This window comes from Mus pahari, chromosome 3, assembly GCF_900095145.1.
Source record: "Mus pahari chromosome 3, PAHARI_EIJ_v1.1, whole genome shotgun sequence".
Classification (NCBI taxonomy): Eukaryota; Metazoa; Chordata; class Mammalia; order Rodentia; family Muridae; genus Mus; species Mus pahari.
Genome location: NC_034592.1, coordinates 53,307,244 through 53,329,714, shown reverse-complemented (window position 1 = coordinate 53,329,714; position 22,471 = coordinate 53,307,244). Strand labels below are relative to the sequence as shown.

Genomic DNA, 22,471 nt, shown 5'->3' with positions numbered 1-22,471 from the left:
CTGCAACCCTATAGGTGGAGCAACAATATGAACTAACCAGCACCCTCAGAGCTCGTGTCTATAGCTGTATATGTAGCAGAAGATGGCCTAATCAGCCATCATTGGAAGAGGGGCCCCTTGGTCTTACAAACTTTATATGCCCCAGTACAGGGGAACACCAAGGCCAAGAATGGGGGGTGGGTGGGTAGGCAAGCCGGGTGGGATGTTATAGGGGACTTTGCAGATAGCATTTATAATGTAAATGATATAAATACCTAATAAAATTTGAAAAAAAAACCCAGCAGTTTCACATTCAGTTTCTTAATTTAAATACTTCATACAATGAGCCCTAGTAGAGTCTTCGAGGAGCTTCCAAATCTCTCGTCTTTGCTCCCAGTATTATCTGGAAGAGCCTACATTAAGCTCTGAACCGTCAATGGTTCTATCAGCCCAAAGCTCAGAACTCCTCTACCTTCCTTCCATGAAACAGTCCAAGGCATAAAAGCCACAAGGTCAAGTCTATTGCAATGCCCACGCTCTGATACAGATTTCTATGTAGTTCAGTGTTGGCTGGTGTGATAAGCACATGATCAGTACCAACTGGGTGGGACAGGATGTATTTAATCTTACTTCCTACAGTCCATCATCGAGGGAAGTCAAGGCAGGAACCAGAGGCAGTAACTGAAGCAGAGACCATAAAAGGATGCAGGCATTTTCCCTGTTGCTTGATTTGTTTTGTTGTTGTTGTTGTTGTTGTTGTTGTTTTGTTTTTATTTTTTTTTGTTTTTTTGTTTTTTTGTTTTTTTTTTTGCTTATTCAACCCAAAACCACTTACACAGGAATAGCACCACCCAAAGTAAGCTCATCCCTCTCACATCACGGATTAATCAAGACAATGCCCCACTCGGATGCTTCCAGTCCAATCTGATGGAGAGAATTCCTCAGTTGAAGCACCCTCTTCCCTAGTGACTGTGTTTCTGTCAAATTGACAAGAACGACCTATCACTCCACTCTTAGAAACTCTAACTGCAACTGTCTTACTTTCCAAGTGATAAAATAGAAGTCCATTGTGGTTACATTTCCCAAAGGCGCACAAGGAAATCTCTTGGACAAGAAAATATAAGAATGCATCTGTGTGGTGATACTTTGGTGCCATTTCTTGAATTTTATTATATCTATCTCTTAAAAATGTCTCCAGGTATTGTACTGCTTGGTATTCACAAAAATTTTATGTTTTATAATTTTCTCATTTTATATACGTGAATATTAGGAATATGGAAGTAAAACTGCTCATTCAAGTTTATACCTTCAAGAAGCTACTGAGCCAAATGCTACAACTGATTCTCTGTCATCAAATATTCTCCTATATGTTATATTGGAATGAAAGTGATCAACATGTGCTATACCTAACATAATGCTATAGCACCTAACAAGTAGTGCAGTAATATTTCTCACTTAGAATTACGCTTCAGCTTTATGATACAATGATTTCCCCATTGTTCAGGCAAAATAAATACATTTTACTTCTTCAAGTATCTGTTCATATTTTGATCAAGAAAAGAATATCCTATTTATCCTTTTAAAACTTGCTGTTTAAAATTTCAAAAATGTCATACATGAATATGATAATTTTGATCCACTTCATTTTCCATTCTTTCCTCTTTTAACTCCTCCTATATTGTATATACTACTCACCTTATTTTCCTCAAAATTCTATGGACAGATTTTTAAGGCCCAGTTAGTTTATTTAATGATTCTACTATGTGCATGGGTGTAGGGCCATACACTGGAGTTTATGAATATATTTTTCTATGTACAGATTTTTAAAATTTATTTATTTTATGTGTATGAGTGCTATATCTGCATGTACATCTGCATGCCAGAAGAGGGCATCAGATCCCATTACAGTTGGTTGTCAGCCACCGTGTGGTTGCTGGAACTTGGACTCAGGATATCTGGAAGAGCAGCCAGCACTCTTAACTGCTGGACCATCTTTCTTCTCCCATATGTATTGATCTTCAATTTTAATTTTTCAATGTTTCTAATTATTTGGTAAATTTTTTTTTTGTAATCTTTCTTAAGATTGTGAAAATGTTTATCCTGTTAAACACTTTCATTGAATACACAATGCTTGTGATAAATGATTTCACAAACTTTGGTGAGAAGGCATTCAATGGGTCAGGAGACTCTGGCACAGATTTCAGTCCAAGGAAAGCTGCTACAGAGATTAAAGAAAACCAAGCCATAAGAACCCATATATCTGGGGTTGAGGAGCACAGCTAAATTCAAACTACTAATGAGGTGATCTTGTAATGGAAGCTGAACTAGGGATTCTGAATTACCTGTGCTTTCAAGTGTCTGGTTTCATTCAGAACTAAAAGGCGGATGGTGCCGGATTTGTCATTAAACAAACCCAGAAGCATTGATTATTGGACTGAATGGAAATAACTAATATTGGATGATATTGACCAGCTTTGATTAGTCATGGTTCATTTAACAATTGATGCGCATATAATTTCATAATCTCTTTAGCTTCGTGTCTTCTTGTTTTCCTTCATGCCTCCAATTGTATAATAGATTCAATCAATATATTCTAAGCCAACCACACACCCAGTATATACTGCAGGGTGTTTTATGTTAAGTTTGTTTTATGTTTGAATGGTCTTTGTCAAAAACCCTGGGCCTAAATAGATGATAGAGATAGCACATGTTAAATATTAAGAAAATTCTACTCAGTTCCTCAACTGAATGAGTTTTAGGAACAATTATAGCAGTGCATTGAAAACACAGGGAGTCATTAAGCCACATAATGAAATAATCAGATTGTTTACCATTTGGAGCCCAGGGGACTCTGATGGAATAAAGTCAAGATTGATTAATTGAATCACACACACACACACACACACACACACACACACACACACACACACACACACACACACACACACACACACACACACACATACACACACACACACACAAAATGTTCATTAACCATAGGAACAAACAGAAGGCTGCAGAACTTTCAGGAAGCAGTTTTAAGGGCCTCGTAATCTCAGTCCTGTTGATTAGAGAAATACAAATCAAAGTGTCCCTGAGATTCCATCTTACACCAATCAGAATTGCTAAGATCAAAACCTCAGGTGACAACACATGTTGGGGAGGATGTGGAGAAAGACGAACACTCCTCCATTGCTGGTGGGATTGCAGACTGGTACAATTGAAGGGAAATGAAATTTAAGATGAAATTTAAGGCCTGTGATTCATGTAACTTAGGTCTAAAAGAGGAGTTTGTGAACTTAGAAGCCTGAGGCTGAGAACCTAGCAGAACAGGCCCGGACATGTCCAAGCAGGCCCGCAGTTACACAGTAACCAGATGTTCTGCTGACCTGCCCCTCAGGTCTCCTAACATTCCGGACTTGCATGTACCATTCTGGAAATGTGTAATCATTCTGTTGTTATATAAATGTGTGCAACTGTGCCAATTCTCCCGAGCCCATGACCCCCTCCCTCTAAAAACCCCTAGCTTTCGAGCCACGTGGTCGAGCCCTGTGTCTCCTGTGTGAGATACCTATCGGCCCAGAGCTCCTTTATTAAACTACCTCGTGTTTTTACATCAAGATGGTCTATTTGTGGTTTTTGGGTACCACCTTCTCGAGACTGGAGTGGGGAGGGCTCCTCATGGAGGTCTTTCACAATCACTCTGGAAATCAAGCTGGAAGTTTCTCAGAAAATTGGAAATAGATCTACCTGAAGACCCAGCAATACCACTCTTGGGAATATACCCAAAGATGCCACACCATGCCACAGGGGCACGTGTTCCATTATGTTCATAGTGACCTTATTTGTGATAGCCAGAAGCTGGAAACAACCTAGATGTCCCATGACAGAAGAATGGATACAGAAAATGTGGTTCATTTATACTATGGAATACTACTCAGCTATTAAGAACAAGGACATCCTGACTTCTGCAGGCAAATGGATGGAAGTACAAAATATCATCCTGTGTTAAGTAACTCAGACCCAAAAGGACATTCATGGTATGTACTCACTAATAATTGGATATTAGCCACACACACACACACACACACACACACACACACACACACACACACACAAAAGTAGAGAATTCCCATGATACAGCCCACAGAACTCAAAAAGTTCAACAAGCTAAAGGGCCCAAGTGAGGACGCCTCAGTCCACTTGGGAGGGAGAAGAAAGCGATCACAGCAGGGGAGAGAGGGAGAGGCCTGGGAGGGAAAGGTGATGTGGGGGAGAGGAACATGATCTGGTATTAGGTAGGGGGAAAGGACTGAAACCCTGAGGGCCATCAGAGTGAATGTAAACAGGGAAGTAGGAGCATGGGAGGCCCCCCCAGAATGCACCAGAGACCTGGGAGGTGACAGACTCTCAACACTCAAAGGGAGGGACCTTAGATGGAATATCCAACAGTAGGAAGAGGAAACTTATAGAGCTCACCTCTAGCAGAAAGACAGGGCATCAAGTGAAGGATGGGGTTGCTATCCCTCAGCCAAAACTCTGACCCATAATTGTTCCTGTCTGAAAGAACTACAGGAATGGAAATGGAGAAAAGTCTGAGGAAAAGAAGGTCCAGTGACAGGCCCAAAGTGGGATTCAGCTAAAGGGGAGGCCGGAAGGCTTGACATTATTACTGAGGCTATGGAGTGCTCACAAAAGGGACCTATCATGACTGCCCTCTGAAAGACTCAACAAGCAGCTGAAAGAGTCAGATGCAGATATTTGCACCCAATCAATAGACAGAAGTTGCTGACTCCTGTGGTTGAATTAGGGAAAAGCTCAAAGAAGCTGAGGAGGAGGGCGACCCTGTAGGAAGACCAGCAGTCTCAACCCTATATGTTTCCCAGAAACTGAATCACCAAGAAGGCAGCATACACCAGCTGATATGAGGCCCCAACATATATACAGCAGGGGATTGCTAGATCTGGGTTCAGTCAGAGAAGATGTACCTAACCTTCAAGAGACAGGAGACCACTGGGAATTTAGAGGTCTGATGGGGTGGGGTGGGGACATCCTCATAGAAACAGTGTTGTGGGGAGGAGGATGTATGGGATGTGGAACAGTTAGAGAGTGGACCAGGAGGGGAATAATATCTGGAGTGTAAAACACACACACACACACACACACACACACACACACATTGCTAGAGTTGGTTCACTTTATTTACCCTTTGATTTCTGGGGGTCCAATTCAGAGCATCACACTTTGTGGCAAGGTCTTCTACATACTGAGCCATTTTATCAGCCCCCATTTCTCTCTCTCTCTCTCTCTCTCTCTCTCTCTCTCTCTCTCTCTCTCTCTCTCTCATCACTGAAATTCTCAGGCCATGCAAGAATAGTTAGATGCAGCTCATAGACAGGTGGCCATAGATGAATGTATGACACTTGACAAGGGCAGATAAATGGCAAAGCTCCTCAGAAACATGTAAATAATAGCAAATGCTTGCTTTCTGTAGCAACTAAGTTTGAGGTCTGTGACAAAGCAAATTCTGATATATAACATTGAATTGAATGACATATTATTGTTCTTAAGATTTATATTCCTATGACATATTCTTAGAATTCTAAAAAAGCTCCGTCAAATTTACATTCCACACGATTTATTTGTGATGATACTCTTTGAATTTGTACCAATAAGTTATCTTCTGTCTATACCCATAAAATAATGTTTTAAGGTCAATTTGTATTTCTTTGTATATTTTATAAATAATAATGGTAGGGTTGTACATATCTAAAAATTCCTAATATAACAAATAAAATCATCTTAAGAATTACTTTTTATTATTTTGTATTAGAGGAAATTGTTTTAAAATAATATTCTATAATACAGGGAAGTGTTAGAGCATAAATATCTCTCTCTAATGATATTCCATGTTTTTAGAAAATACTGTAATCTAGGGAAATCATGTTAAGCTGATGCTAGTTCTTTATTTTCTTACTGAGAAAAAACATTCTAACCCAAATTACACTCAAATGGTTACTTAAATAAATAAAACACATTCTCTCTATGTTTGTTGAAATGTTTAAAAATATTAATATATGCACTTATATTGTGTATGTTATTTTTGCATATATGTGTATGTATAATATTTCAAACACTCATAATTTTATAAGTTTTCATTAAACTGCAGGAAATCCTTTGCATTTCTTTCTTTTTTTTGGTGTGGGGGCGGCTTTTCGAGACAGGGTTTCTCTGTGTTGTCCTGGCAATCCTGGAACTCACTCTGTAGACCAGGCTGGCCTTGAATTCAGAAATCCACCTGCCTCTGCCTCTCAAGTGCAGGAATTAAAGGCGTGCGCCACCACTGCCCGGCAATCCTTGGCATTTCAAAACCAAGTGTCTATAGTCAAAGCATTTCTTCTGTTGCAAAGCAAAAGTGAAGTTAATTATTTCTTATTGTTGAAATAATTTGCTAGCTATAAACAGTCTTCTGCATTTGAAATTAAGTCTAATCTTCACATTAAATGTCATAAATAGTGAAGCATTTTTCTCCAAATCATTATTCTAAGACTTTCCACAAATGTGTCAGAGTTATGAAGTAGCAAAAATTTTTGCATGATTTATGCAAATAAAAATTATCTCATTACATTGTAATGACACCTAATAATATAAGGTGTTGATAGGAAGAGAAGACAGGACCTACAAAGACTAAGCATGAATTGTACTTTGTAATCACTATGCAAAGGGTGAAGTTTCTAATTTCAGATTTAGTTGTATTAGAATTGTGTTCGAATGCCTAAAACCACATCATGACGTTTCACTGATGGAAAGCAATTTAATTCTTAATTGACTTTTTTTTTTTTTTTTTTTTTTTTTTTGCAATTTGTTGGTAGAATTTGTTGGGAAAGAAAATTTTGCTAACACTTTTACTAGTCCTTAGGTAATAACTTTAAAATGTGTGCCTGCTGCAGACAAAAAAAAAGATTGTAAAGGCACAATTAATGTATCATAATGTTATAGAAATAATGAGTTATGAGATAGTTCCCTAGAACAGTTTAAACAATCCTATAATATGTATTAAATAAATAGCATTTCTGAAGAAAATAGTGATATTAATGTATTTATCTTTTGCCATAAATATATTTGAATACTATGTAGCAAGCCACATACTCTGGTGAACAGTAGTGTTCGCCTACTATTGCCAGAGGCTTCATTTGCTAAGCAACTGCAAGTTATCCATATTAGAACATAGTATATAATTAAAATTGGGGTGTATGTGTGTGTGGGTGTGTGTGCATGTGTGTGTGTGTGTGTACAATTGTTCTACATTTGGCCACTTTTCATTAATTAGTTTATGCATATGTCCTGAATTGTTTTATTAACATTAACATTGAATGAACATTTTGTTGCTTTGCTTAGTTAATGAAGATAAAATAAATAACACTATAAAATGTATCTGAATATATCCCAGTTTCTTGATATCCAACTAAATAGAATTACCAAAGCACAAACAAAAAGGATCACACCTGTAGGAATATCATGCTAAAAAGAGAAGCTTCAAATCAGGTTTCAGCATGTTGCTACAGTTCTGAGAGATCCTCTACTTTCAACATAACCTCATAAATGTGTCTCCCTATCATTTATTGTCATTAAATATATCAGTGGCTTGATGTCTAAGGAGCACAGACTATTGCATAAGTCCCAATAGAAGAACAAGAAACAGAGGCTGTGGAGACAGCCCAGTGGACAGGCAGTGGTCTCAACCTTCCTAATGCTGTGTCCCTTTAATTTAGTTCATCATGTCGTAGTGACCCCCAACCATAAATTTTTTTGTTGCTACTTTATAACTGTTATGACTTATAAAATAAATACCTGATATACAAGATATTTGATACGTGGCTTCCAATGGGGTTGTCACCTACTGGTTGTGGACCACTACAGTAGACTGCTTGCCACAAAATCATAAGAGCTTGTGTATACCTGCTTGTAATTCACAGGTGGATACAAGCAGATCCCGATGATGGCTGTCCTAATTAGCAAGCTCCTTGGTAGATAATTCCTGAGAAATGACACCCAATCCAGACTTCTGATCTCCATACACACGAGTACAGACATACACATGTATTGACACACATGACCATGCAGGTACACATACACATATAAAAAATAAAAGAGAAAAATAGGAATATTCTTGTATTTATATAATTATGTTTAAACAAGGGTAGGATTGTAGGATCGTGACAAATATCCTTAGGTTAAAGCTCAAAGTCAAAGCATGGACTTTACTTCATGATGAGACACCAATATCATGTACTTGTTATTAATTAAATTCTACATGTGTGATTTTTTTTTTTTTTTTTTAGTAATTTAGGCTCAAATGGTATTTGTTTTACTTGACCATGAAAATAGAGAATGTGGTGATTGTTCACACACTGATCATCCTATTCTCTGTCTTTGAGTAAAGACCCCTTTAAGTAATAAAGTCATTTTATATGGACATGGCAAATGATCATAATGAATGATCAAGTATATAAAAAATTCACACTCAGCATTTAGTAACATGAGAATATTATGCATAATTTTCTATGATTTGAAAAAAATACAAAGTAGTTGATAAAAACATAAAACTTTTATGTTTGTATGGTCAAATGTTATTCTATTTCAGAAGCAAATTACAGGTTTGAGGATGGAAATATAGGTCATTGTAGTTTCAAAGCCTTCATTCATTTCATATCACACTCCATTACTAATAAGTCTTATGGGATGGCAAAGCATTTTGCCCTATATTATTCCTTTGGCAAATTTTGAGTTTGATATTCAGAAAAATGGCAGATTTCTGCAGACATAGACATGACTCTAGGAAAACATCTTGTAATAAGAATAAGCTTATATGTATCTACATTAATATATAGCAGATGTAGGCGATTCTCACTGGTACACCCCATCTGTCTGTAGGAATTCTTTTCAAGGACTCAGGGTCTGACACCTGGTTTGGGAAGGGATGACCACAGGCAGTCATCTGATAACTTTTACACATAATAGACCATCAACTACATAATAGAGTAATTACCACTCTACATTTCCCCTCTCAGCCTACCATACCACATTGCTACATATTTGCTAGGACTACTGAACCCTTGTTTTTTTTTTTTTTTTTTTTGCAGTCAACCTGTTATTTCAGCTTCAACTCCCAGGGCCTCCTTTGAGCTTCCTTCTTCATGTGTGACTGTCATGCTTAAACACATGATGCATTTTGCTTTCTGCTAATCTATTGCCACTCTTTTCTTTCCATGGACCAAACTTTAAGAAAACTTCAAAGTAAAAAGGAAACATTTTCAAACATTCCCTCACAGTACTTCCTAAGTTTCTTATCATTGCTTGATATTTGAGACACAACAAATGGTCAGAAATTTTCCTTGCTCTCAAGGAACTAATAACCTACTTGTGCAAACCAGACACACATACACACACACACACACACAAAAAAAAAAACCATCAACACAACATGTATCAGAATTGATTTTGTAGGAATGGAATGGGGTCAAGTCCCCATTGACACAAACTATAAAGAAGTCAATAACAAGATGCCAAGCTTCAAAGCTAGTATATTGTGTTACTCAGACAGCTGGCTAGGGTACAAGTGAAGGGGAAAACAAAAAGCAGTCAGGACTATATGCCAGCCTAAGCAAGCCTCTAGATTTGATAACTATAATCCTGAAATAAATAGCTTCTTACCTTTTGGACATAATCAACTGGTCCAGCTGGGTTCATGCCACTCTTAGGAGACTCAAATATACTTCTCAGCTCATCCAGGGCAATGGAAAAGCGTTCAATCCTGCGCCGGCCAGTCAGGGAATCCTCCTTCAGTACTTCAGGCTGTCCACAGTCCTTGAGTTTGTCACTCTGGTCCTCAGGAAGTCCATATTCAGGCTCTCCACTCAATACCTCTTCCTTTCTGCTGCAAGGCAGACTTGGTGGCTCTAGAGGGTCAAGTGCTGAAAGTGCCTCTCCTTCAGGTTCAAGTAATTTGCTTTCCTTAAGTTGGAAGAGCTTGCACCGACTGCCACCAGGATAGCTCTCATTTCTCTGGTAGTCACTAGATTCCCATTTCTGCCTCAGGAGACTCAACGACCCCTTCTGTATGGGGAAGGTAGATGGTTCCAGATTGTCCTGAAATGTCAAAAATTCTTTCATCATAAGTTCACTATAAGCCCAGATGCCAATTGTGTTCAAATACATCTTTCAAGATACTTTGACTTGGTGGCACTAAGCCATGACAGTTAACCACAGTTCACACAGATTGAGAGGAATAGTTAACATAGACATGGCTAGGTGACCATAAAGAGACAAGAATAAGGGGCTGGAGGGGTGGCTCAACCATTAAGAGCACTGATTGCTCTCCCAGAGGTCCTGAGTTAAATTTCCAGCAACCACATATAGGGTTGCAACCATCTGCAATGGGATCCAATTCACTCTTAGTGTGTATGAAGACAGCTCCAGGGTAAAACAAGAATAAGACTAGGAAGACAAGATTTCCTTCCTGTTCCTTCTATGTAAAAATCAGCCTTGTAAATTCATTATTGAATAAAATTTGAGAAAAGGGTCATTTATGAAAGAGGCAATGAAGCAGAAGGGGATGTTTCCCATGTGTAATGGCATAATATTTCTTTTCAGTTATTGGTTTTTGTAAACCTCCTACTTCAGAAGCAACAGACCAATAGCTTATTGTTATTAAACCTTAGGTGAAAGACAAACACTTGGATAATTGCTTTATATGTGTATCAATTTTGTTCCCCTGAATTATCATGCCCAAATTACTTGTTACTATAATTAGTGGGTCGTAGATATAGAATTTGTATTAAATAATTTGACCAGGTCCTCAATGGCCAAGCCTGAATTTGAAATTTATCTGTGCAATTCCAGAATCTGCTTCTTATACCACTGGGGTTTAATGTCATTTCTGTGCTATTAAATGCCTCATTGTGAAGCTCATTTGAACAGGACTTTGTTTCAGAGTTTTATGGTGACTAGAAAAAAATTCAAATGGAAAAATATATTCTTAACATAAAACATATAGGCTCTCACTCACATGTAGAAGGAGACAAAAGTTACAACCTACCATGAATTCTCTCATTTCAATATAAATAGCTCTTTTTTTCCAACCTAGATTCTGCATTGCAGATTTAGAGCTTTTAAAAATAAATTTTTCTCTTGAAAGATCTTGCATTTTCCAGTAAAAGTGTCAGCAAAGTGGTATACAATACCATTTAGAGTAAGCTTTGGAAGTATCTCAAAAAGCCATCTAATTTAATGGCTATGGATTTCTTGGATGTTGCTCTCATTTTGGAAAATACTTAATGTATGATACTAACTGTACATATTAGATTAATGAATGTGTATAGAAGAAACTAACTCTGTTTTCATTCAGTAATATATTCTCTTACTATGTAAGAGCTTGGTAATAGTTTGTTTTGCATTCCTCCCTATGAAACAAAGTTTGCTAGCCACTGAATGGATTTAAGGATGAGCTTGTGATTCTGACACTACTTTATAGCTTGATACATACAGCAGAAATCCATTTCCATGGTAGGATTCACTAAGTTTGTGACCTTAAAAAGCCTCATTGGATAAATAAGATTATGCTTATAAAACATTAAATGGTATGATTCAGCTCTCTTTAGCCAAATGTTTTCTATCTTTCCCTACGTCCTACTCTCTCCAGCCTGTGGTATACAGTGCTCCTGTTTAATTTCATCCAGGTCAACATTATGATTTATTATTATTATTATTATTATTATTATTATTATTATTATTATTATTTTCAATTTCATAGTGAGTTTCCATGGTTATGATGTACTGAATAATATGAATCAATTACTTTGTATATTTTTGTCACAACACAGTAAACATTTGAGGAGATAGATATGTATACTTTGAATTGTAAAATCTATATACGTGCAATACCACAGGGTAGCTCAAGAACAGGTATTTTATATTATATTACTTATATTTAATTGACCGCCTCTAAAAAACTGTGTATTATATTCCTCAATTGAGTTATTAATTCCTGTCACTAACTCTCACTCTACATTTTGGTAAAACATCATTTAATTACTAAAATATTTACACTGCTTATGAGTATCCTAGACTTCAATGTTGGGAAAAAGAGATGTTTAAAGACACAAATTTTTAGGTGAAAACAGATTGGAAATTTTGGCTACAAAAATATCACTAATTAATATATTTGTGTTAATCACTACTGAATGTCTTTATACAACAGTGGCATCATGCAAGACTTGAATATCTGCCTCAGAAGCTAACTAGCAAATGACAAGACTTCTACCAACAAGATCTGTAATTTGTGTCTTATTTGTAAATAAATAAGCAATAAAAAGCATTTTATTAACACGGTTTTGGGAGACAGTGTCAAAGCTGGTAGAAGTAAACATATCCAGTCACTTAATACAATTATTATTTCTGATTCAAACTTGCACAGTTAGAAAAGATGAAGAAGAAAACAACAACAAAAAAGAAAATATCCAAGAAGAAAGCAAACCAACAAACCAGAGAAGAAATCCACCCTCTCCTATAGAAAACAGGTTCTAATGATTCAAATTTATTTGATCATCTAGTTCTGCATCAGGATGGAAGACACCCACACCCTTCAATTTCTGCAAATGAGCATATTTACATACCCATGGAATTGTATGTAAAACAAGTATGCGAATCTTTCAAAGTAAAGAGATGGAATAGTTCCTAGGCAGCCACAAAGCCAAGGGCCAATATTGCTTTAGATTTCCAAGATTTACTCCTCTTCACCTATCTAGCATTGTTTTGTTAGAAGCATCAATAATGTAAAAGCAATAATAGGAGAACATCAAGAACATTTCACATACAAAGAACGCACTCTTTGCACTGTCAAAAATCGAAACAATAAATTAAGAAAATAGAAATCTAAATAAAAGAAATATATATCATGTGTGACTACTTAGTCCATGGCAAATGATTTGCAAAATGTACAACTAATTTCCCCAACCCTCATCAACATTCAGGGGGTGGGTCCTACATTTTAACTCTTTCTTTGCTCTTCTTATATTTCTAAATTCAGAGAATACAAGGAGGGCAAGCACTGCTTGAAACATTAATTCTGATATGTTTGCCATTAACTTTCTCTTCAGTATTTCACGCATGTGTAATGAAAGATTCTGATGACTTCCCTTTGCTTATCTCAAATCATCCATTCATCCCTATCCAACTCCTCCTCTCAGTTCCTTCTCTAGACTCATATCCTTGGATGGAGTTAGCACTTCTTTTGTTTAACAAAGCTATTTGTGTGACAACTGCATTGGCACTGTTCGTTGGAGAATTGTAGTCACTGGTGCATGTATTCAGGAGGCAATGACTCACCCTCTCCTAGAATCAGTTATTAACCAGTAGTTTAAAAGTGAGCCCCAGGGTCCACTGATCACCTTCTCCGCCCATGCCAGAGTATTGTTGGGTCCATCCTTGTGTAGATTCAGTGCCGACATCCTTAGTTGTGAGAGGTCAGGTTTGTAATGGCTGTGGTTTCCCCAGAAGAGAAATATTTCACAACACTTCTCCCTGTCTTAAGCTCTTGTGTCCTTTGTTCCATTCTGTACAGGTACCTGCATGTTCCTATTCTTTGCTGTTCTATTCGCAATAGTTAGGAAATGGAGCAGAATACATGTGCATTGGTCGTAGAAAGGATAATGAAAACTGATTTAATGAAAATATAAACATAATGAAATTTTATTCAGCTGTAGAAATGAAATTATTTAATTTTAAGGTAAGTAATTGGAGCTAGAAAAATTATATTGAGTTTGGTAACCTGGCATAGATAAATGTTGCATGTTCTGCTTCAATATGGATTCTATATTTGATTCTGTAGTTCTGTGTTCTCTTTAGAGAGCCAAGAAACTAATAAACCAATAAACTAGAAGGTGCATAATCGGTGGAGGATGCTATAAGGCATGGGAGTATTAGAATGTGGCCAAATGGAAGTAGATAAGGGGAGTAAGGGGAGAACTGTGGATGAAATGTTTAAGACGAAAGCAGGGCATAGAAGAACCAGGAAGAGGAGTGTTATCAAGGCAAAGGGGGGGATGAATAAGCCATTTGAAAGCCTATTATTTTATAGCCAAATAAAGGAATATCATTTGTCGATTTTCTTTGTAAAAGAAATGAGTTTGAAGAGAGATTCCATACGTGACTGGGAAAAGCTGTCAATGTGTGGGTAACAATAAATGATAACTCTTGTACCAGGATGGCTCCTTCTGAGTTAGTTATTGGACAAAGAGTCATCAGAATCTCGCCTAACAGGAAAGGCCATTCCTCTTGGTTACCCAGCAAACCTAGGCAATAAGCCACAGCGCAGGAGACAGCACACAGCCTGCTTGTTCAATAAGAGAATTCAAGTTGGCACTGAACCGGAAACTTTCTTGCTACCTGGGAGCTTTCCTGGTTCTGGAAGGTGCGATGCAAGGTGCTGAGACGAAGTGGCGTCAGTGGTCTTAAACAGCTACAAATTCTATGAACCAAGAAACCAATATAACAAGAGGAAAAATGATTTTATTTTCATTTGGTAACAAATCTTCATCAAAGTCTTCTGAGAAGGCCATTCTTACTTTTTGCTTCACCTGGTAGGGAGCAAACCTTTCTCCATTCCCTGTTTATGTCCTAGGACACATCTCCATACCAATGAAGGCTCTCTTCTCTTGGAGCGATCACATGGAAAAGAGTAAAAATGGTTTTCCTGTGCTCAGTTAGTCAGGCAGGCAAATGAATAACAGTGGGGATTTTGAATCCCTGTCATGATGTTTAATAGTAATTAGGCACTCCTCTAAGGAGTATAAGGAGCCTGACTTTCATCCTGGGCAGTTAAGAGAAAAAACAAAAACAAAAACAAACAAACAAACAAAAACAAAACAAGAAAAACAGATCTGTAGTTCACTTTGTCAGAAGCGACATAAGCTATTGGTTCTGAAGGCCTTTTGTCTAGACAGACACTCCAACTCCAATCAACAAATGCCAATTTCATGTTCTACCCATAGCTACCATCTCCATTCCTATGTACTATACATATTCTTTTATCCTGATGATTAACATTTCATTAATTTTTCACACTTAGCTAACTTCATGACATCAATTTCCCAATTGAATGCAGACTACCACAATGCTCTCGCTAATATAAGAGGTATTTGTTCTCTACTTTCAACAGCAGGTCATGATGACTTTTGTTGCTGGACTTGTCAATAATAATTCATGAGACATGCTGCCCTCTGTAATACTTGTAATTCTGTTATTAAGTCTCTGGGATGAAGAATTTTCTTAATTCCACTTTGCACTTGAGCACAATCAGAGCTCATCGCTCTGCTGGACACTAGTATTAAATATTGTTATTCAGAAAACAATGTGGAAAAGATTACATGAAAAAAAGAGTATAAGACACTTAATATAACCATCTTAGAAAATGATAAGGCACAAATCTTTGCAAAATGCTGTGAAAAGTCCTTAAAAATATAAAAAGTCTAAGTAATTCAAAGTTGATCTAAACTTATTAGGCCAGATATCTCTGAAATGAATTCTTCATTGAATACTCAAGTGCTATCTTCTATCAGAGCCATTTGGATAAATAGTGATGGAAATCAAAACTCACTAATTATAAAAAGCAACTCCAATTTACTGTGATGTGTGTGTATATAATATATATTACATATTAAACCAAATATACATTATTTATTTTACTTAGTCATGACTGTAGCAAGGTCTGAGTAAAAAATAACTAATGGTAATCATTATGTTCAACACTTATAGGTATTTTTATTTTATTAACATATGAGCCCTGTTTGCCATTTTATGTAGTCAGCCACATGAACAATGATCAAGAAGACCCCTAGTTCAGTATGTGGATTTATGTTGTCTTTGTCAAGTGTGTCTTCACCTAATTACCCTTTAATAAATTGAGTCATTGAGGCTGAGGATAAACCAATGTGGTATGAAAATAGACATATCCATGAGTTAACATGACTTAGGTTCCTATTGCAGTATAAATATGTTCTCTTTAGCATATCACATAAAGCATATAAAATATTTTGATTCTAAGTAAATGAACCCTGTAGCATTCTTCTCTCCCACCTCTCTTTGTGCCTTTCTCTCTTAAAAATGTTTGTTTATTTTAAGTTTATAGCTGCTTGCCTGCCTGTAACATGAGCACAATGTGGCTGTTGCTCCTGGAGGCCAGATGAGGGCACAGGATTTCTTTAAACCATCTCTGTCTCCTGATCTTCTGGATTCTGTTAGATATGCTTCTGTTTTTAGTTCAAAATATGGCTCATTTAGAGAAACAGCTTGGATTTCTCAACGCTTTCCTAGGTCACTATTTAATCTTCATTACAGTGTAGTCTTCACTGGACGGACAATGACAGTTGTGCTTTCACACTCATTTAGGTTCCTGTTTTATCAGTTCCCTAACATTCAAAGTTCTGAATACAAGGATCATGTCAGTTTCTGTCTAGAAACGTTCCTTTGACCTGAAGCACAGTGTCTGGAATGAAGTTGGAACTCAGGTAGAAGTTTAAATAGATAAGTGCTCTAATGCTACACAAGTCATCAACATTACAGAGAAGGATTTCCCATGCTAGACTCAAGGTGTGAAACGATAGTCTCTTGTAATTAATTTAAACTCAGGAGATTTCTGGAAAGTCCAAATTAAATGTATTTCTAATGAGGATCTGATAGGACTGTAAGAATGTTGTTTTGGAATGTAGGCTTTGAGAAGCATGAAAATGATAGTGATGACTCATACTGATGTACAGAGATATAATCTGTCAACATTTGGGAAATACACATGAGCTGGCATTCACATTAGGATTCCAAACACTGCATGTCATTTTGCTGCCAAGTGATTGATTGTCTTATGAGAAAGAGCACAGGTCTGCAGAGGGAAAATTTTTAACTAAGAAAAGTGTAGTTTTGTCTTCAACCTAAACTGCAGCTAGTAAAGACTGGATGCTTTATGATGGTCTACACCTTGTAATATATGTAATTTTAAGGATTATCTCTTGGCTTGATTTTAATGCTGAGTTTATTTTTAATCAAAACGGTTCTAGCAGGCTCGAGACCCATTGCATGAAACAAAGACAGTAATGTTTCTGTTTGCCATTTTGTATAGAAAACACATCAAGTTTTTGAATAAATATAAATTATCAAATGCTTTTCCTAACCACTTAAACTCTTAAAGTCAAATTCTCAACGACCTTCGTAGATACACTCATACAATTGATTTACTAAAACTTCTTCCTAGTCCTAACTTGTATGTCATGTATTTAAGGACTCACCTTTGTTTTACTTTTCCATTAATACTGAGTTGACAAGTTGAAAGCATAGTTTTTAAGCATACTTTAAAATCTCAGAAATATATTATTATCACAAAATTATACTAAGTTATGGTTTTTTTTTTTTTTTTTTTTTTTTTGAGAAGGGTTTTTCTTTTAACTCCTGCTGTCCTGGAACTCACTTGGTAGACCAGGCTGGCCTCGAACTCAGAAATCCGCCTGCCTCTGCCTCCCGAGTGCTGGGATTAAAGGCCTGCGCCACCATGTTTTAAACAACATGATTAATGTTAACAATAGCACAATCTTGGGACTGGAGAGAAGACTCAGTGGTTAAGAGTCCATGTTATTCTTCCTGACTACCTAAATTCTGTTTTCAACACTGCATATGGAACACTTCACAACAACCTCTAACTTCAGTTCCAGGAGATATGATGCCCTCTCCTGGCATCTGCAAGTTCCCACATGTACATAAATATGAAAAACAAAATTTTCAATGTCAAGCGTTTCAAAGTTCTGAATCAATTGTTAGTCTTCAATTCAAAATAAGAATACAAACACCAAAGTGCTAGTTAGTGAAAGATGTTTCTTCATATAAGCAAATTTGTCTTATGGGTCTTTACAGTCATTAATCGAAAAAAAAAAGAATTCCTAAGGTTCAGCTGATGGGGTCAATTCATAAATTCTGTCCTACGCATTCAATGAGTCACGAGACTTGCAGAATATTCAGAGGACTCTAGCTCAATTCTGAGCACTCAGAGTAGTTGACACAATTACCCATAATTCAAGCTCTGTAGAAATCAAACATTGTTTTCTGGCCTTTGTGGTTACCTGCATGCCTCTGGAATACACAAAAGATGCACACACACACACACACACACACACACACACACACACACACACACTTGCGTGCACTCACATACACACATACATGCACACTTATATACACGCCCTCTCTCAAGCACACTCATGCACATTCACACACATACACACACACACGTAGATGTACACATACTCACATACAAATAAAAATAAAATAGTGTATAAAAATTTTTTGAGCCCATTAGCAATATTAATTTTATAAACAACACAGAAATATTGAACTAAATATACAGATATCATTAGAGAAAAAAATGCTTACAAAGAAATGTATTTCACTATTTCAGAACATGTGAATATGTTTAAGAACTGGAAGAGTTTTCAAAAATAATACTGTGTTTGCCATTAGAATTTAAGGTAGTTTATTTTCCTGTACCCACCCCCAAAATACATAAATACTCTCACCAGTAGCATTGATTTAAACTGTTTTCTTATGTGCGGAGAAAAGAAACATAAAAATTAATCATTTTTCCAGTGTATTTTTAAATTTCCCACTAGTCACTCTAGTATTTATAGCATCAGATTCATTTTTCATTAAGCAGAGAATGGCCACTAAAGGTAACTTAAGACCTAGAGTCAGTTTACTGCCGTAAAGTCTGTGTTAAGTTACAGTACTAGCAAGCTCTCTGGAACCACCATGGGCTGCTTCTTCTCTTAATGGTAATGAATATATTCACTCATGGTGCTTCTATGAAATGGTACCTACATCTGATGGCAAGTGATGCAAAGTTTTGTTGCTCTTAGAAGGTGGCAGTCAGGTAGAGCTTAAGGAACCTGGTGACTGTTACATGTGTGTGACAGGCACTCAGGAGATTAGCCTTTGCTGAAATTCACAGGCAGGCACACTAGGGAGGCTGTCAAACTCTGTTTCCCTCTCTGCAGTAGTTTAACGTTGGCTTTGAAATAGAGCATGCTGCGGTGTTTGGATTGCATGTCTGGGCTGTTTATAGAATAATTTCAATTAGAAATCGATTTTTCTTTTTCATGAAATAATAAGAAATGCCTCTCTTAATTCTCATTGTTCTCACTGGCTTCCCTCCATTCCCAACACACATAGATCAGAGCATATCTCAATAAGCCCCTTAAATATTACTATAATTTTATTCTTCAGATATTTAATTTACCAACTTTCTTAAAATAAAAATTTTAATGCCTATTACGATGTGGGAACATTTTATCCAAGTAAAAGATCTGTCAACTTGAGAATCGACAACATCAGAGTGAAAAGCAGGCTGTCCTTGAGTAGACCTTTTGTACTTTGTTAACTACAGCTATGTTATCTGCAAGAGGAAAATATTTTTTTGCAGTATAACTCTGACCCCTTTTAAAATGCTAACTAATGGTCCTAAGCAGTGACAGCTTGTAAGAAGATTGTGAGACGCATCGGCATTAGCAAGCTGCCATTTCAAACTACAAAACGAGGGGGTTTCCAAGAACCTGCAAAATTTATGTTGTCATTAAGTCACACTGTCAGCCAACAAAAGCTGCAGTCTCACAAATGCAGGAGGCAAGCGGGGCTTATGGAAGTACATCAGCCCAGCAACTTCCAGCAAGGCTAGATTACCAAACAGTAATCTTCTCCTCTTAGCTTAAGTTGCCTTTTGTTGTTATGTTTGCATTTATTATTATCAAGCATTCAGTATTTTATTGTGATTGAGAAATATTCACAGATAACAGCATTGTGTTTTACAAAGAAAAGAATTCCAAAGGCAACCCTTAAGAACAATGTTCATAAAACAAATGAGCTGATCTTTTAAGAGGGAAAATTTTTTTTTATGAATTCTGGCAGACAGTTGCTGAGCATCTACTTGACAGGAATTTGAGAGAATTGAGTTAAGACGTTCAAGGACATTTCCAATATTAAAAAAAAAAAATGAGTTAAATATTTAAATTTTGGAAGATAGTTGCTGAGCATTTTACCTGACAAGAATGTAAGAGAAATGAGTTAATAGTTTCAAGGACATTTCCAATATTAAAAAAAAAAAATGAGTTAAATATTTAAATTTTGGAAGATAGTTGCTGAGCATTTTACCTGACAAGAATGTAAGAGAAATGAGTTAATAGTTTCAAGGACATTTCCAATATTTAAAAAAAAAAAGAATTAAATATTTAAAACCAATATTGTAAATTCTACCTGTTTTTCTGACTCTTCTAAGTTCAGCAAGACAGATATTAGGAGGTTTTTTTCTTCCCCCTACTAAAAATGTATTTACCAGCACATTATTCATTTACCTCTAATAAGGTGCATGCATAATTCATGCACATGAAGGAAAAGACAGGAACAGTGCGTTTGTTTATTATACTTTCTTTTATCTCCTCATTCACATTTATTAAGGGAATTGACTAAGGCACCTTGCTACAACAAATCATTAAAAGAATTTATGGAGCAATATTTACAATAAGCTTATCTTACCGCCATGTCCTTCTCTGTCAAGTTTCAGTCCAGTGTCTCAGGTACCACAGTCACGTATCCATGAAAGAAAAAAAAATGCACAAATTTAACAGTTCTTTAACCCACTGATGTCATCTAACTAATGGACATCAGGCATGATGGACATACGTCCGTTGATAGCAGTTACAAGACACCAAATCTGTCATAGGCAGCCCTGGGAGCTACATTATTTAGTAAGTCATGGAAGGGAGAAGTGTGCCCTCGACCATAACCCCTGCTTGCACTGGATGCTCAGCTTACACACTTACCAGGTAAAGGCTGATTGAAGCATCTTTTATTTCTAAATGCTGCACAACAAAAAACCAATCCAACGATCGGTCCTTGCTTCTTGAGAACCTCCCCACGGTTTGTGGATAATTCATATTTACAAAATAAGATATTTGTTAAATGCTACCTAGATGATTCAAGCAGGGTGATCACATAATAATAATAAATTTAGGGAAAAGCTGATGTCTTGTCACATGTAGAGCTTTTATCACACTGACTTAGAGAGCACCTCTATTGGGAAATAATTCAATATTGCTTTCAAGATTCTAAGCATGACTCTCAAGGTCAGTGATAAAAAAGATTACCATATTCTAGAGATTGGTGTGGAAATCTACCTTAAGAAAACAGGATAAATTCCAATTTAAAGTATCTGAAGTCTAGTGAGATGCCTTGTTCTTAACTGGACACAAGCATCAAGTGATATGTCAGCTACAGATTCCCATGCTCTACCTGGTGAATTTCAGATCCAACAGGTTGAGAATGTAGTCTGCATATCCGTCTTCTTTAAGCAACATAGGTCATTCTAATGCCTAGCACTTATGGATGCTATAATTTAAAGAAAGAATATTGACACATTGACACAAAAGATAAATGAACTGAAGAAGACAAAATAGTATCCACTAGTTCAGCAACACTTGTTGCTTATTTAAGGCTACCATGCTAATCTATAATTAAATGCTTATAAACTACATATAAAAGAATAAATGAGTTTGAGCAAAGGTTTGGAGAAAATGAAAATAGTGCTTCACTTAGAGAGATTGGAAATTAGGGTAATTTATCTGGAAAAGAACATGGGAAATCCTCAAATAACTAAATAGAGCAAAATGCTCCAGAAATCCTACTTCTTTCTTACTTAAAAATTGAATGTAAGATATATGTATGTACACACACACACACACACACACACACACACACACACATGTTCACTAATGAATGTATAGACAATCCCAGGCTCCTCTCTAGTACACATATGTATAGGTGCTTAGTCTCCGGTCGAAGCTCTAGTGCAGAGCAGGAGAACACGATGCTCACTAAGCACCCTATTTGTGACCCATCCAAGAGTCCTAATTTATATGGTTTGATAAAAGTTATTTGGTACCACCTGGAAGCTATGTTAAGAAATTGCTACAGTTATGTTCTACTTAAAATGAGATTTCCTTTTTTACTTATATGAATTTAATGTGATAAATAAATTTAATATATGTAATAAATACATTTAGTATATTTTTACTCATACACATTTAACCAATGGATTTTTATATATTAACAGAACTATTCATCATGGAATTAAATAAGAAGTTTATTCAGTCTTCAAATTACTATATTTCTGAAATCTAATTTGAGGGCTTAAATTATAGGGTTGCTTTGATAGGACTGTTAAAAAGTATTTAAGTGTGATAAGACGACTACACAGTAAGGCTCTATTTTAACTTGGTCACATTCAGAGCTTTATATTTTGACGTGTTGTAATATTTTGCAGGAATTTAACAAAAAAGTAGATAATAATGAATGCAACAGATGAATGCAAAGGGTTTATTCATTCAGCAATTTCAGAAAAATAAAA

General features: G+C 36.4%; 1 protein-coding gene across 1 annotated transcript; it reads right to left on the bottom strand.

Annotated features, from left to right (window-relative positions):
• Window positions 1–8,320: 8,320 nt before the first annotated feature.
• On the bottom strand, window positions 8,321–20,796 carry LOC110318248. The gene is made up of 2 exons (XM_021193114.1): window positions 20,602–20,796; window positions 8,321–10,128 (listed from the first exon to the last, which is right to left on the bottom strand). Exons 1-2 carry the CDS (start codon window positions 20,605–20,607, stop codon window positions 9,652–9,654), a joined length of 483 nt encoding a protein of 160 aa, XP_021048773.1. The 5' UTR covers window positions 20,608–20,796; the 3' UTR covers window positions 8,321–9,651.
• Window positions 20,797–22,471: the final 1,675 nt, after the last annotated feature.